Source organism: Trypanosoma conorhini (genome assembly GCF_003719485.1).
Source record: "Trypanosoma conorhini strain 025E chromosome Unknown Tco_14.4_contig_00345, whole genome shotgun sequence".
Classification (NCBI taxonomy): domain Eukaryota; phylum Euglenozoa; class Kinetoplastea; order Trypanosomatida; family Trypanosomatidae; genus Trypanosoma; species Trypanosoma conorhini.
Window position 1 is genome coordinate 5,522 of NW_021704434.1, and position 11,399 is coordinate 16,920.

The 11,399-nt window shown below is 61.1% G+C and overlaps 4 protein-coding genes across 4 annotated transcripts, besides 7 other annotated features; all 4 read left to right on the forward strand.

The window, feature by feature from the left end:
• Tco025E_05694 (uncharacterized protein) lies at window positions 1-5,073 on the forward strand (the record flags this gene model as incomplete). The annotated part of the gene is made up of 1 exon (XM_029372587.1): window positions 1-5,073. One exon carries the CDS (start codon window positions 1-3, stop codon window positions 5,071-5,073), a length of 5,073 nt encoding a protein of 1,690 aa, XP_029227285.1.
• A 175-nt stretch (window positions 5,074-5,248) lies between these two features.
• Window positions 5,249-5,279: a microsatellite.
• A 133-nt stretch (window positions 5,280-5,412) lies between these two features.
• Window positions 5,413-5,441: a microsatellite.
• A 39-nt stretch (window positions 5,442-5,480) lies between these two features.
• Window positions 5,481-6,728, forward strand: Tco025E_05695 (putative DnaJ chaperone protein; the record flags this gene model as incomplete). The annotated part of the gene is made up of 1 exon (XM_029372588.1): window positions 5,481-6,728. The coding sequence occupies one exon, from the start codon at window positions 5,481-5,483 to the stop codon at window positions 6,726-6,728; it is 1,248 nt and encodes a 415-aa protein (XP_029227286.1).
• Window positions 6,729-7,283: 555 nt separating this feature from the next.
• Window positions 7,284-7,318: a microsatellite.
• Window positions 7,319-7,344: 26 nt separating this feature from the next.
• Tco025E_05696 (uncharacterized protein) lies at window positions 7,345-8,793 on the forward strand (the record flags this gene model as incomplete). Its single annotated transcript, XM_029372589.1, has 1 exon — window positions 7,345-8,793. The coding sequence occupies one exon, from the start codon at window positions 7,345-7,347 to the stop codon at window positions 8,791-8,793; it is 1,449 nt and encodes a 482-aa protein (XP_029227287.1).
• A 364-nt stretch (window positions 8,794-9,157) lies between these two features.
• Window positions 9,158-9,211: a microsatellite.
• Window positions 9,212-9,580: 369 nt separating this feature from the next.
• Window positions 9,581-9,622: a microsatellite.
• A 125-nt stretch (window positions 9,623-9,747) lies between these two features.
• Window positions 9,748-9,770: a microsatellite.
• A 270-nt stretch (window positions 9,771-10,040) lies between these two features.
• Window positions 10,041-10,082: a microsatellite.
• Window positions 10,083-10,287: 205 nt separating this feature from the next.
• Window positions 10,288-11,382, forward strand: Tco025E_05697 (pre-mRNA splicing factor; the record flags this gene model as incomplete). The annotated part of the gene is made up of 1 exon (XM_029372590.1): window positions 10,288-11,382. The coding sequence occupies one exon, from the start codon at window positions 10,288-10,290 to the stop codon at window positions 11,380-11,382; it is 1,095 nt and encodes a 364-aa protein (XP_029227288.1).
• Between the last annotated feature and the right edge of the window lie 17 nt (window positions 11,383-11,399).

The following is an 11,399-nucleotide window of genomic DNA, read 5'->3' on the forward strand; positions in this document are numbered from 1 at the left end:
ATGAGGCAGGCAGAGCACCTCAAGGCCTGCTCACCGCTCTCCCAGCACGATGGTGATAGTCTGCAGGAGTGTTTCTCGCTGGCTCCGCCGATGGTGGCCTGCCTGGTGCGCCACATCGACCGTGCAATGGCGGAGGTCGCCACCCCGCCTAGTATCGAGCGCTGCGTTGTGGAACTGCAGGCCTTTTTTCAGCCCTACGTCGACGCCAGCCGGGTGGTGGAACACTGTCTCCCCGGCAGCAAACTGCGGCTGCAGTTCGGCAAGGCGATGGATGTCAACGCCGGCGCCAGTTCCTCGCTGCTCAATGTGTACATTCTCGCCGTGGATCAGCCGTACTCGCGGCCCCGTCTGCTGGCGCACGTCGCGAAGCGGTGGCGCACGCTCTTAGAAGGCGTCGGTCAGGAAGGGCGGGCTTTGGTGATGCTGTACCACCAGGACCTCGTCGACGCGGCGAGCTTCAGCGCCCACCGGGCCTCGGGCCTCTTGGGCGACGCCGACGCGGCGAGGCAGCCGGACCAGCGGAAGGCCGAGGCCGCCGTGGCGGCGCTGGAGCCGTACTTTGAGGAGCTCAAGGCACTCCGGTTTGCGCCGCATCAGATGTGTGCGTACCTGCCGAACGAGGCCCCCATTCGTGTCCTGGAGCGGCTGCGGGCGGCCTTCGTGGAGCGGACCGCGCGGCTCACGGCGGCGTTTGATGGCTACTGGCGGCGTCAGCTGCACCCCGCACGCGTCGACAGCGAGGTGAGCAGCCAAAACAACAGCACCACGACGGCGACGGTGGAGGCGTGGAGCCTGCATGAGTGCTGGCGACGCGGGTACGACTTGGCGAGGCACCTGTTGCAGTTCGGGGTGGTCAACGAGGCCATGACGGTGTTTGCAAGAATGTTTAGCCTGTACTATTACCACTCCGAGGACTACGGCTTCGTGAAGAATAAAGCGACGCTCGCGCGCTTGGGAAAGCTCCCCAACGTCTTTGAACCGAGAACGTTTTCGGTTGGGCGCGACGGTTACCCGTCGGTGCTGCTGGACGATGCGGAGATGTTGGAGGGGCTCCTCTTCATCGTGGCATGTGAGATGTGGTGTGCGCTGCAGCTTGGGCTCCGCAACGCCGTCTTCGCGCGCTACAAGGAGTTCCTGCACGTGGCACGGGAGAAGTTTACGGAGGAGACCAACTCCAAAATCACGGACGCGTGGGAGCTCCTCTTCCTGCTCCGCTGCGCCCTCTCCGCGCTGCGGCTCAACTGGCACGCTGCGGGGCCGGCAGTTGGCGGACTTGACACGCCGGCGTCGCCCTGCCCGCGGACGGCCGCCGCGCACCACCGCCACAACTACCACCGGGAGGCGGAGGAGAAGGAGGCGGAGGAGGAGGGGGAGGTGCACCCGCCAAGGCCGCCCCGGCCCAGCGCGGAATGCTCCGACGTTTTATCCGTCTCGCTGATGAAAGAGTGGGGCACCACCGCAACCTCGCCCAACCTGGAGGCCAGCTTGGCGTCCTTCGTCGAGGAGGAGGCGAGGACTCAACCAGGCGCTGACAAAGGCGGAGGGGCGAGCGGCGGCAGGGCCGCCGCGACGGAGCGACTGCTGACGCTGTGCCACAGCCTTCAGCTGGACTGCGACGGTGAGTCGCGCTGGATGTGTCAACTGCTCGCCAAACTCGCCACGGTTGCGCTGGAGTACCTGACGGATCTTGCGGCCCTCGTTGGCTACAGTGAGGCGGGCGAGGTGGTCGCCCCGCTGCCGTCCACGTCGCCACCGCCGGAAGTCGTCGAATTTGAAATGCCGGAGATCGCCTCAGCCGCGGCCTTCGCGTCGCTTTACCGAACACTCACGGAGACGGCTGCGATCGCGCACTCCCTGCTGGGTGACTGCCACCTTGAGCACGCCTTGTACTACAGGTGCGCGCTCTCGCACCGTTTGGAGAATCCCGCCATCACGGCCGAGCTCTGCCGACGGCGGCTCATTCCATTCTGCCTGCATCACGGCTGGCTGCAGCTTCAGACCGCCGTGCACTGCCTGCTGGTGGAGTCAATGGATCGCGTCATGCAGCAGCGTGAGGCCCTCGGTCAGCCACCGCTCAACGACGAGGAGGTGGCGGGGTTGAAGGAGTCAATTTTGTACATCATTGGCGCCCTCCACGAGCGTGGGGCTTTGCTGGACGAAATTCAGGTCCTCTGTGGGAAGCAGCCCCCAGAAGAGTGGTGGCGCCGCCTGAAACAGGTCGATAGCAAGTGGAAGAACCGCGGCGAAGCGAAGGAGGAGCCGAGTTATAGTCTCTCGCTTCTATTGAGGAATCCCCGTCTCTTCTGCCTGTGCCCTGACCCTCTGCTGGAGGCGGCGACGCGAGAAGAAGATGAAACGATCTCCGCCTCGTCGATGACGGCAACGACGGGGGAGTTGGAGTCTGCGTCTGCATCCCCCAGCCTGCGAGGAAGCCTTGGCGAGACGGTTTTGGTGTACTTTAGTGCCATTTGTCTGGTGGACATTTTGGGGTGCGAGGCAGAGGAGGAACGGGAGGGCCCCCGCCCTGCCCCCACCGCGGTGCTTGCGTCAAAGAAGGACTGGACGAACTCCGAGGAGCCGATACATGTTCTGGACGTCACCAAGGTTGTCTCTTCCTCCTACAGCGCTGAGCAGGGACGGCTTCAGTGGGTGTGGGAGTTTCGGCCCTGCCGCGCCGGTGAGTATTACCTCCTCTGCATCACGCTGCGTGTGGGGCAGACAACGCTGGTCTACGTGCATGACCAATCAGCCACGTTGTCTGGTGGCAGTCTCACCGCCGACGCTGCGGCGGACGACATCTCTAGTAGTGTGGAGGCAACGCCGCGCTGCTTGCTCTCTGTGCCTGAGCCAGACATCGGCATCAAGCTGCTCGCGCTGCCGCCCGAGGAGCCCCACTGCTTTGGCGACACGCTCAACTTCTTTAAAGTTCATGTGGAGGTGGAGCGGCCGCTGGGTGCCCCGCGGGAAACGACGTCCCCAGGCCCAGGCTCCCTGGCCGCCGCCGCCGCCGCGGAGAGGGGCGAGGCGGTGGGCTGCAGGAGCTGCTCCTTAGAGATGTCCATCCCGGCGGGCGCATTTGCTGCCACAATGGCAACCGCGCTCCGCTCCTCGGGTCAGTGGGATTCGCGGCACGCTTTAGTGGCTGAGGCGACGCCGCCGCCTGACCCGAGTACGCTGGCGCTCATCTGCGTCAGTCGCCCCAGGCGGCACGCGTTGTCTCGCACCTCCGGCAGCGCCCTGCTGCCGAAGAGTTTGAGGGAGGGGGCGCTTCTGCACGATATGGCGGCCTCCCGCCGCACTGACGTCGATCACGTCGCCGACGCCGTGTTGAGCGGCCTCAGGTCGAACACGGCCCATCCCACGTTCTCTATCTCCGATGAAAGGACAGGCGCCGCAACCGCCGTACCCGTCAATGAACAATTTGTCATGTCGCACCTGCCCCCGCTGCTCTGCAGTCGTGGTGGGAAGATGAAGGCCGCGTGTGATGCGGCGGACGCGGCGGAACGTGTTGCGTCCATGCATCTGGAAGGCAGCATTCTGGCGACCCCGCGACAGCAGTGCTGTTTTAGCATCCGCCTTGACGAGAACGAGCAGCAAGGGGAAGCTGAAGGCGGAGACGCGAATCTCAGCAAGGTGTTGGAGGTGACCCGGCTTGAGTGCCAGCTGCCCGTGCTGCCCATCTTCATGTCTGGCACCGACGACTGCGCGCAGGTGTCGCTTTGCTGTCAGCGCAACATGGAGTCGTGCACCACAAGCCTGCTTCTGCCCTTTAGATTTGCACAAGCCTTTACAGTTGAATACGCCTTTAAATGCTTTCAAAGCCGCATTTATTGTCTTGTGCGGGTGGAGAACGTGCTTAGGACGACCTCGCTCTGGCTCCGTGGTGCGCTGCTTGAGCTGCTAGACACGGAACACTACTACAAACTCACTTGGGTCTCCTCTACGCACGAGCACCTCATGCGACGTGAGTGGAAACCACGTGAGACGCTGCATCTCTTCTTTGAGCTCACCCCTTCTACTGAGCCGTGCGCCCATGAGACGGAGGTGTGCCATCGTGTGCGGCTGCAATTAATTTACTCCAACTGGTCACTTGCGGCCGGGATGACGCCGCTGGAGGCGCACATTCTGCGCCCGCACTCGGGCACTTCGGCAGCTTCCTCTCACGCCACCAGCCCTGAGGGAACCCCGTCGGCTGCCGCGGCGTCTCTTGACGCGAGCGCCGGCGGAGTGACGGAAGTCCGCCAACCGTACGCAGGGATAGGCTCGGTGTGCAGCAGTGCCCTGGAGCGGTCCATTTGCTTTGCCAAGCAGCCACGGGTCTGCTTCAACTCTGTGCAGTTGGAGAAGTTGCAGGCCACCTGTAACACTTTCTATGCCCCTGTGGGGACATTTACGTCGAAGCACTCATGCTTGTTTAACGTCGTCATATTTCTGGATCCGCAGCAGTTGAAAGATTGCGTTGGGCGCCAGCAGGGGATGGCAGCCGCCCCAACCAGCGAAACACCCTCGTTGGCGGCGGACCTCATTGAGATCATCAGCGAGGATTCCTTTGAAAACGCCGCGGCCCCCGCCGGGGCCTCGCCAGTGGATCTTCCGGGCGGTTGCGTGTTTCCTGCGGGCGAGCCCATCCGCTTCTCGGTGTCGCTGGAGCCGCTTGCACACAACTGGCCAGAGACGTGTGACGGGGAGGAGGAGTTTTTGATCACCTTCAGGGCCGACCCCGCGGCGTGGCTGGTGACCGGAAAGCAGCGGGTCCGTCGCGTGCTCTCGATGATGGAGGACGCGACGCTGCACTTCACGGCCGTGCCCGCGCCGACGCCGGTGGCTTGTGGTGCCGCCGCCGAACGCGAGGCGAGCCGCGCGTCGCAGGGGCGAGACGACGACCAACCGGAGCCGCAGGCGCAGCCGCATCAGCGGCGGCGGCGGCAGCGGGTTTCGGTAGTTGCAACGCCCACCGTTGAGATTCGTTGGGCCTCGCGCGGCGGCGCGGCTGGAGGGGAGACGCTCTTGGAGGACACCGCCGTGGCGATTGATGTCGTGCAGTTCCGCACCTCGATGCGCATCCGGCACTGAGGAGGGTGGCAGTCGCAGCAGCGGCAGGAGGGCGCGCCAGCTCCGCCCTCAGCACCGGCGTCGGTGGACAGAGCGGAGCCCGCAAGAAGCAAGAAGAAAAGGACGAAAAATGTGGGGGGGTGGAAGACGCAACAGCAAAGACGAACGACTGCATGCTTGCTGCTGGCGGCTTTTTTGCGTGTGTTGTGTGTGTTGTGTGTTGTGTGAATGGGTACCATGAGTGCTTTGCCGTTGAGTTATTTTTGCTGTCGTTTTTTGTTCTTTTTTTTTTGCGTCTCACACGGTCGCAAAGGTGTTCGTTGACTACGCACACGCACACGCATTTGTAAATACATACCTGGCGGGTGGGTGGGCGGGTGTGTCGGAGGACATCCTTGTTTGCCCCTCCTTCTCTCACTAGCGTGGCTATGCTCCGCAGCTGCCTCGTGCTCCGCGTGACGGTGCACTCCCCGCGTGGGTTGCAGTTTCAGCTCAGCGCCGGCGACGCCGTTGCGCAGATTCAGCAGAAGTACGGCGGACGTTGGTTCGGCGCCGCGAAGGAGTTTTTGCACCTCCGCGCCCCCTCAGCTGAGTTTCTCCCCTTCTACTACTGCCAGGGAAGCGTTCGCGGCGTCTTCCGCGGCACGGTGAGCTACAACGACAGTGTGACCGACTCGAAGGGCCACCTGCAGAGCAGCTCCCGCCAAACGACGACGGCGCCGCAGCCGTTGAACACCGTCTTTGGTCCAAACCAGACGCAGATTTACGCCGGCTACAAGTACAACATCCGCCACGTCCACACTGCGCTGCGCAACGAGGCGAACCCGCTGCGCCTGCTCAAGATGAGTATGGTGGATGCCACAGACGCGACGATCAACCTCTTTGAGCAGTCCACGACGACTCTGAAGGTGTTTGTAGAGGAGGAGGTAAAGCGACAGGCGGAAGAGACGGCACGGGCGATGGTGCGCTCCTATCACCCCGGTGCTTATACGATAAGCGTGGATTTTAGCGAGCTGCATATTCGATTAGAGGAGGTCACTCCCGTCTTTGTTCCGTGCTACGTGGTGAAGGCCCGGTACGATGGGCAGGTGTACACCTTGTATGTGAGCGGCACCACCGGCACGGTGGGTGGTCCTTTTCTAATTAGCGCCCTGTACGTCGCCCGGGTCGCCACGCTGAGTGTGGTAGGACTCTTTCTGCTGCTGTGGCCCAACAAACTGACGGGGCTGGCACTGGGCTCGCTGCTGTCGGTGCCGGTGTACTACCTCGCCTTCTACGCCGCAAAGTTCTTTCCCTCACACCGTCGTGATTACCAGCGGTGGCAGCGGCAGAAACTTCGCATGCAGCACGAGGAAAAGGACCGTGGCGGCTTCCGCCCACACGTGTCGTCTAAACGCATCGAGGAGGAATACAGGCGGTCCTCGTACTGGGACACCCACGCGTTTCAGAACCGGCAAGACTCCCATGCCCCTGTGCGAGATCCACGCGGCTATTACGCGGCGCTGGGTCTCACAGGAACAGAGTCCGTGAATGAGATTCGCTCGGCGTACCGCAAACTCGTGCTCACAGAGCATCCCGATGCCGGTGGCTCGACAGAGCGCATGGCAAAGTTGAACCAGGCCTACCGCGTCTTGCGTGACCCAGCGCGGCGGGAAGCGTACGACAAGGGCAACTAGGAGTGCGTAGATGCGAGGCAATCCCGTCCTACGAAGGGGCTGTGATGGGTGCGATGGCCCTTGTTCGTTTTGTTTTCGTTTCTGTTGTCTTTCAAGGAAAGAGCGAGGAGGAGAGAGAACTGCCTCTTTGTGCTGGGCGCATTCGTTGGATGTTGTTGCATGTGAATCCGATGCTGCTGGGGGCGTTGCGTGTATTTGCCCACCGCGCCGGTCACGTGGTTGTACGTGCGTAAAGAGTACGCGGCTGCGTTCATCCCCCGCCCGCCTCGCTCCGCCGAGAGGTGAGGGGGCGTCTCTGCAGCGTTGCTTGAGCCTCGATCACACCTGCGCACAGCTGGCCTGCATCCCCGTCATTGCCGTCTCTTCTTCCTTCGCCCTCTCGCACACACGCACACGGGAGAGAGAGCGAGAGAGCGAATACTCCTCCTTTCTAGCGTTTGACTAAAAAATAAGCGAAAAGGGGGGAAAAAAAAGCACTAATCACTGGCAGCCAGTCTATTGTGTTTCTAAAAAGGTTTTATATTTGCGCCTCGAGTTTGCATTAGAAAAGAGTCCGTTTTTTTTTTTGTTCTTGTTCTTTTCTTGCTTCTGCACAGCAGCCTGCCGAAGGGCCAGGATGACTTGTCTCGACAAGGCAAGAAACTTGTGGGATGTCACACTCTCCGAGTGGAAGGTGAGCTGGGAGGATCTGCGTGACTCAAAGCTGTCCGGCCGTCTTCTCTTTGCCATTGCTTGTGTGTTGGTGGTGATCGTCGGCAACGTTGTCCTGCTCATCGCGGTGAACTTCTGGCTTTCCATCTTTCCCGTGGATAGCGCGGCCCCCAACTCCAGCCAGATTACTGTCCAGGTGATTGTATGCTGCCTCCTCTCCATGTGCTTTTGCCTGTTTGGGGTCGTGTTTCTTGCGGTGTACGGCCTCCGTCCACTGTGGCAGGTGTTGGCTGACACAAACCGCGTTCGTGGCCCGCTGTATCGTCTAGTGCTGTTGTTTGCCTCCGGCGCCACCAACGCCTTGTCGGGTGTGCTTTCCATCCACGCCATGTCCTACACCCCCGAGTTCGTGCAGGCGGTTCTGTTGAGCGTCATTCCCTTTTGTGCGCAGCTCTGGACCTACCTGCTGATCCCGGCGGAGCGGAAACGGCGCTATGGCTCCATCACCCTCATCGCCTCCTTCTTCATCTTCGTGGCGGGCGTCCTGCTGTCGTCCATGTCCTCCTTTTTGGACACCACACAGACGGGGCACGCGGCGCCGTGGGACTGGACTCTCATCTACCTTGCGAGCGCCGTGGTGTTCGGCCTTTGGTGCGTCATCCAGCGGCTCTACCTCGATGCCGTGACGTTCCGCAGCGTGGCGAGTGCGGCACCGGTGGGGCAGGGCAGCGCCGCGTTCGCGGCTGACGCGGAGGACGCCACCGCGCCAAGGAAGCCCTCCGGGGCGGGCGTGGAAACAACCGCAGTGGGAGTGGGGCGAGAGGGTCAGGTGAGTGCGACTTCCCCGCCCAACGGGGCAGCTGCGTCCTACCAGGACGAGTGTGAGGGCATGGCAGAAAGCTCGCTCACGGATCCGCTCTTGGTCGCCCACCGCGAGTGGGGGAAGCAGAACAAAGACGACCTTGCCGCCAAGGCAGTGCTGCTTCTGGTTGGTATGGCCTTCCAAACCCTTGTGTCGGTTGCCTGCGTGCCTCTGGACGCCATTCCCTGGTTCGGCAAGGCTTCCAACGCCACCGAGGCCTGGGCCGGGTTTGCTGCGTCCTGCAATTTCATTTTTGCAGAATGGAACAATATACGCTATGGAATGTTACACACGCTCGGTATGCTGATGAGCTTTGTGGGCTGCACGTACCTCAACGAGCGCTCCCCCACACTTGCGTCTGTGGTCCTGCAGCTCTCCGGCCCCCTGACGGGTCTGCTGCTCGTTATTGTGCCCAAGTGGGACGTCTACGGCGCGCACGGGGTTCTTGCGCATAAGCTCGGTGGTGTCATTATGCTCATCGTTGCCGGGATGATGTATCATGTGTGGGATCAGGCCTCCCTGAGGGAGCTGGTGAACAAGCACCAGGCGTAGCCGACGCGCACGAGAAGCATTACGGAGGAGTGGGAAGCGGTAGGAGAACCCCCTCTGCGGCTCTGCTGCCGGGGGCAGGTGCGCCGCAGCCAGCACTGTAAAGAAAGGGAGATCAAAAAAAAAAGCGGGCGTCCCCGCGTCGCGCAGGAACGAATTGACGAAGAGAGGAATATAAAAGTGCTTTTTTTAAGAATAAAAGAAAGGAAAAAAAAAACACTAAAATAGTGAGGAAGCACGAGGGTCCTTTTTAAAAAAGCTGCATTACTGATATTAAATAGATAACTATAGTCATGAGTGTATAATAGCACCCGCTGTGAGAGAACTGTTCGACCAGCTAGGGACAAGAGGGAAAAATAGGCGCGCGTTGTTTGGTTACAATGTTTCCTTCTTTGATTGTGTGTGTGTGTGTTTTTTTTTTCAGATATTGCGTCTTGGGGGGCCTGCGAGTGTTGTCGATGTTGTTTTTCTGCCAGCCCGCCCGCTACCCGCCGACGGCCCTCCACAAGGGAGCGGGGGGCACGATGGGTGTGGAGCCCCAAAGACTGCTGCTGCTTGGGGTCGTAGCAAGAGCCAAAGTTATCGCAATCGTGCGCCGTTCGAATTGGTTTTGGTTTTATAGTGTAGGTGCGGGTGTGTTGGAGAAAACTCACCGGAATTGAAACGATGGGCGCAGTGCGCTAGGCCGAGCGCCTGGCTCCGCTCCACTCTTTCACATTGCGGGCATCGAAGGGGCAAAGGGCCGCGGCAGGGCTCGTTTTGTAGTGGCTTTTGAACTGTATGAAAAGTGTTTTTTTTGTTCATTTTTTTTGTTTTTGCTTTTGTTGTTTTTCCGTCGGTTGCGAGGGGAATAGAGCGGAGGCAAGGCTGCGGGGCGTCGCGTTGGGAGTTCTTCGCCTGTGCTGCTTCTGCTTCATTTCTTTTCTACTCCAAAGCCCTTTGGCGTGATGACCCCAGCATACATACATACATGCATATATGTATGTGCGTATGTATCTTTAATACGGCCCTACGGGATCAGCGGGGACGCAGGAGGTGGTGTTTTGGTAATGATGAATATAACTGCATAAAGCTTGCGAGTGTGTAACTAACATTCGGACGGGATGCGTAAGTGTTGCAGAAATACATTTTGGTTTCGCGCTGTGTTTTTTCGCACTACTTTGTTGCCGTGGCTGCAGTGAAGAAGAGGGGACTCGTGTCCGCGAGAGACGCAAAAAACAAAAACAAAAAAACAAGTCCGCGTGGCGCCATGTGTGTGTGTGTGTGTGTGTGAGTGTGTGTGTGTGTGTGTGCATATTTTGCTCCTCTCTCTTTTTTCCTCTCACCCATTTGGGCTTGCCGCTTTTGCGCCCCCGCCCAATGGGTGCACACAACTGCATGTATGTGTAGGGGAACGCCAGATGCAGGGGGCGTTGGCGGCCGCGTGAAGCCTCCTTCGCCGCGCCAGCAAGCCAGGCTGCGGCGGGGGACGGCGGCACTGTGGGCGTGCACACTGCGATGGCCATGGCGGGTTCTCCCACTGACGCCACGGAGACGCAGGTGACGGGCAGCGACGAGGTGGAGTTGGCGTACGGTAGCGCCTTTTACCTCCAGGAGGAGTATTTGCAGCGGCTGCGTCGGCGGCGCCATCGCCCAGAGGCGGCGCCAGGGGAGGAGAGCGACAATGAGGGGGACGACGGCAAAGGGGCCAGCTCCACAGCGGCACCGTCGCAGCAGGCTGATCTCGCGGTGAACACGCGGCTTCAGCCGCTCTTTTTTCGTCTTGGAAATGACTTCCCGCCGACGCCGCCCCTGACGACGCCTGACGAGGGCGACGAGCCAGCGGCGGCGGACGGCGTCCTGAGCGCCCTCTCCGCGCAGGGAGGCAAGCCAGAGATCATCCTGCCCGTCGTCAGTCCCGCCTGTCGGCTGGCGCAGAGTGCCACGAAGGGCAGCGCGGCGCTGGCAGGCCTGCGGCGGCAGCAGGAGGTGGAGCGCGCCGCGCGGGAGGCGACGGACACAAGCCGGTCCGACCTCGCGCGCCTCCTGCGGAAGGGGGAGGCGGGGCAGCAGCAACTGGGCGCCGGTGGCTGCCCGTCGAAGGCGGCGCTGGCGGCGGAGGAAGTGACGGAGGATGAGACGGAGACGCTGCGGCGGAAGGTCCGCAAGGAGACGGCGAGGCTGGAGCGCATGATGGAAACCCCCCCTCACGATGCGGCGGTTGCGGCAGTTGCCACCGCCGTGGATAAGGATGAGAGGGAGGAACGTGCTCGACAGCATGAATTGGTGTTGCGGAGGCGGCAGGAGAAGTTGGAGCGTGTGCAGGAGGCCAGGGAACGTTTGGCGGAGGAGAGCAGTCACGTTGAGGATTACGGAGCTAAGCGGCTGGCGCTGTTGACGATGCAACGCCAGCTGCCCATTTACCGCTGCAAGGAGGAGCTGCTTCGCTGCATCGGCGAGAACCCTGTATCGATCGTCATTGGTGAGACAGGCAGCGGGAAGACGACGCAGCTTGTACAGTACCTGCACCAACGCGGGTACGCCAGGAATGGCGGGATTATCGGCTGCACGCAGCCCAGGCGTCTGGCCGCCATTGGGGTGCGCGCCGCGTGAGTGCGGAGATGGGCTGC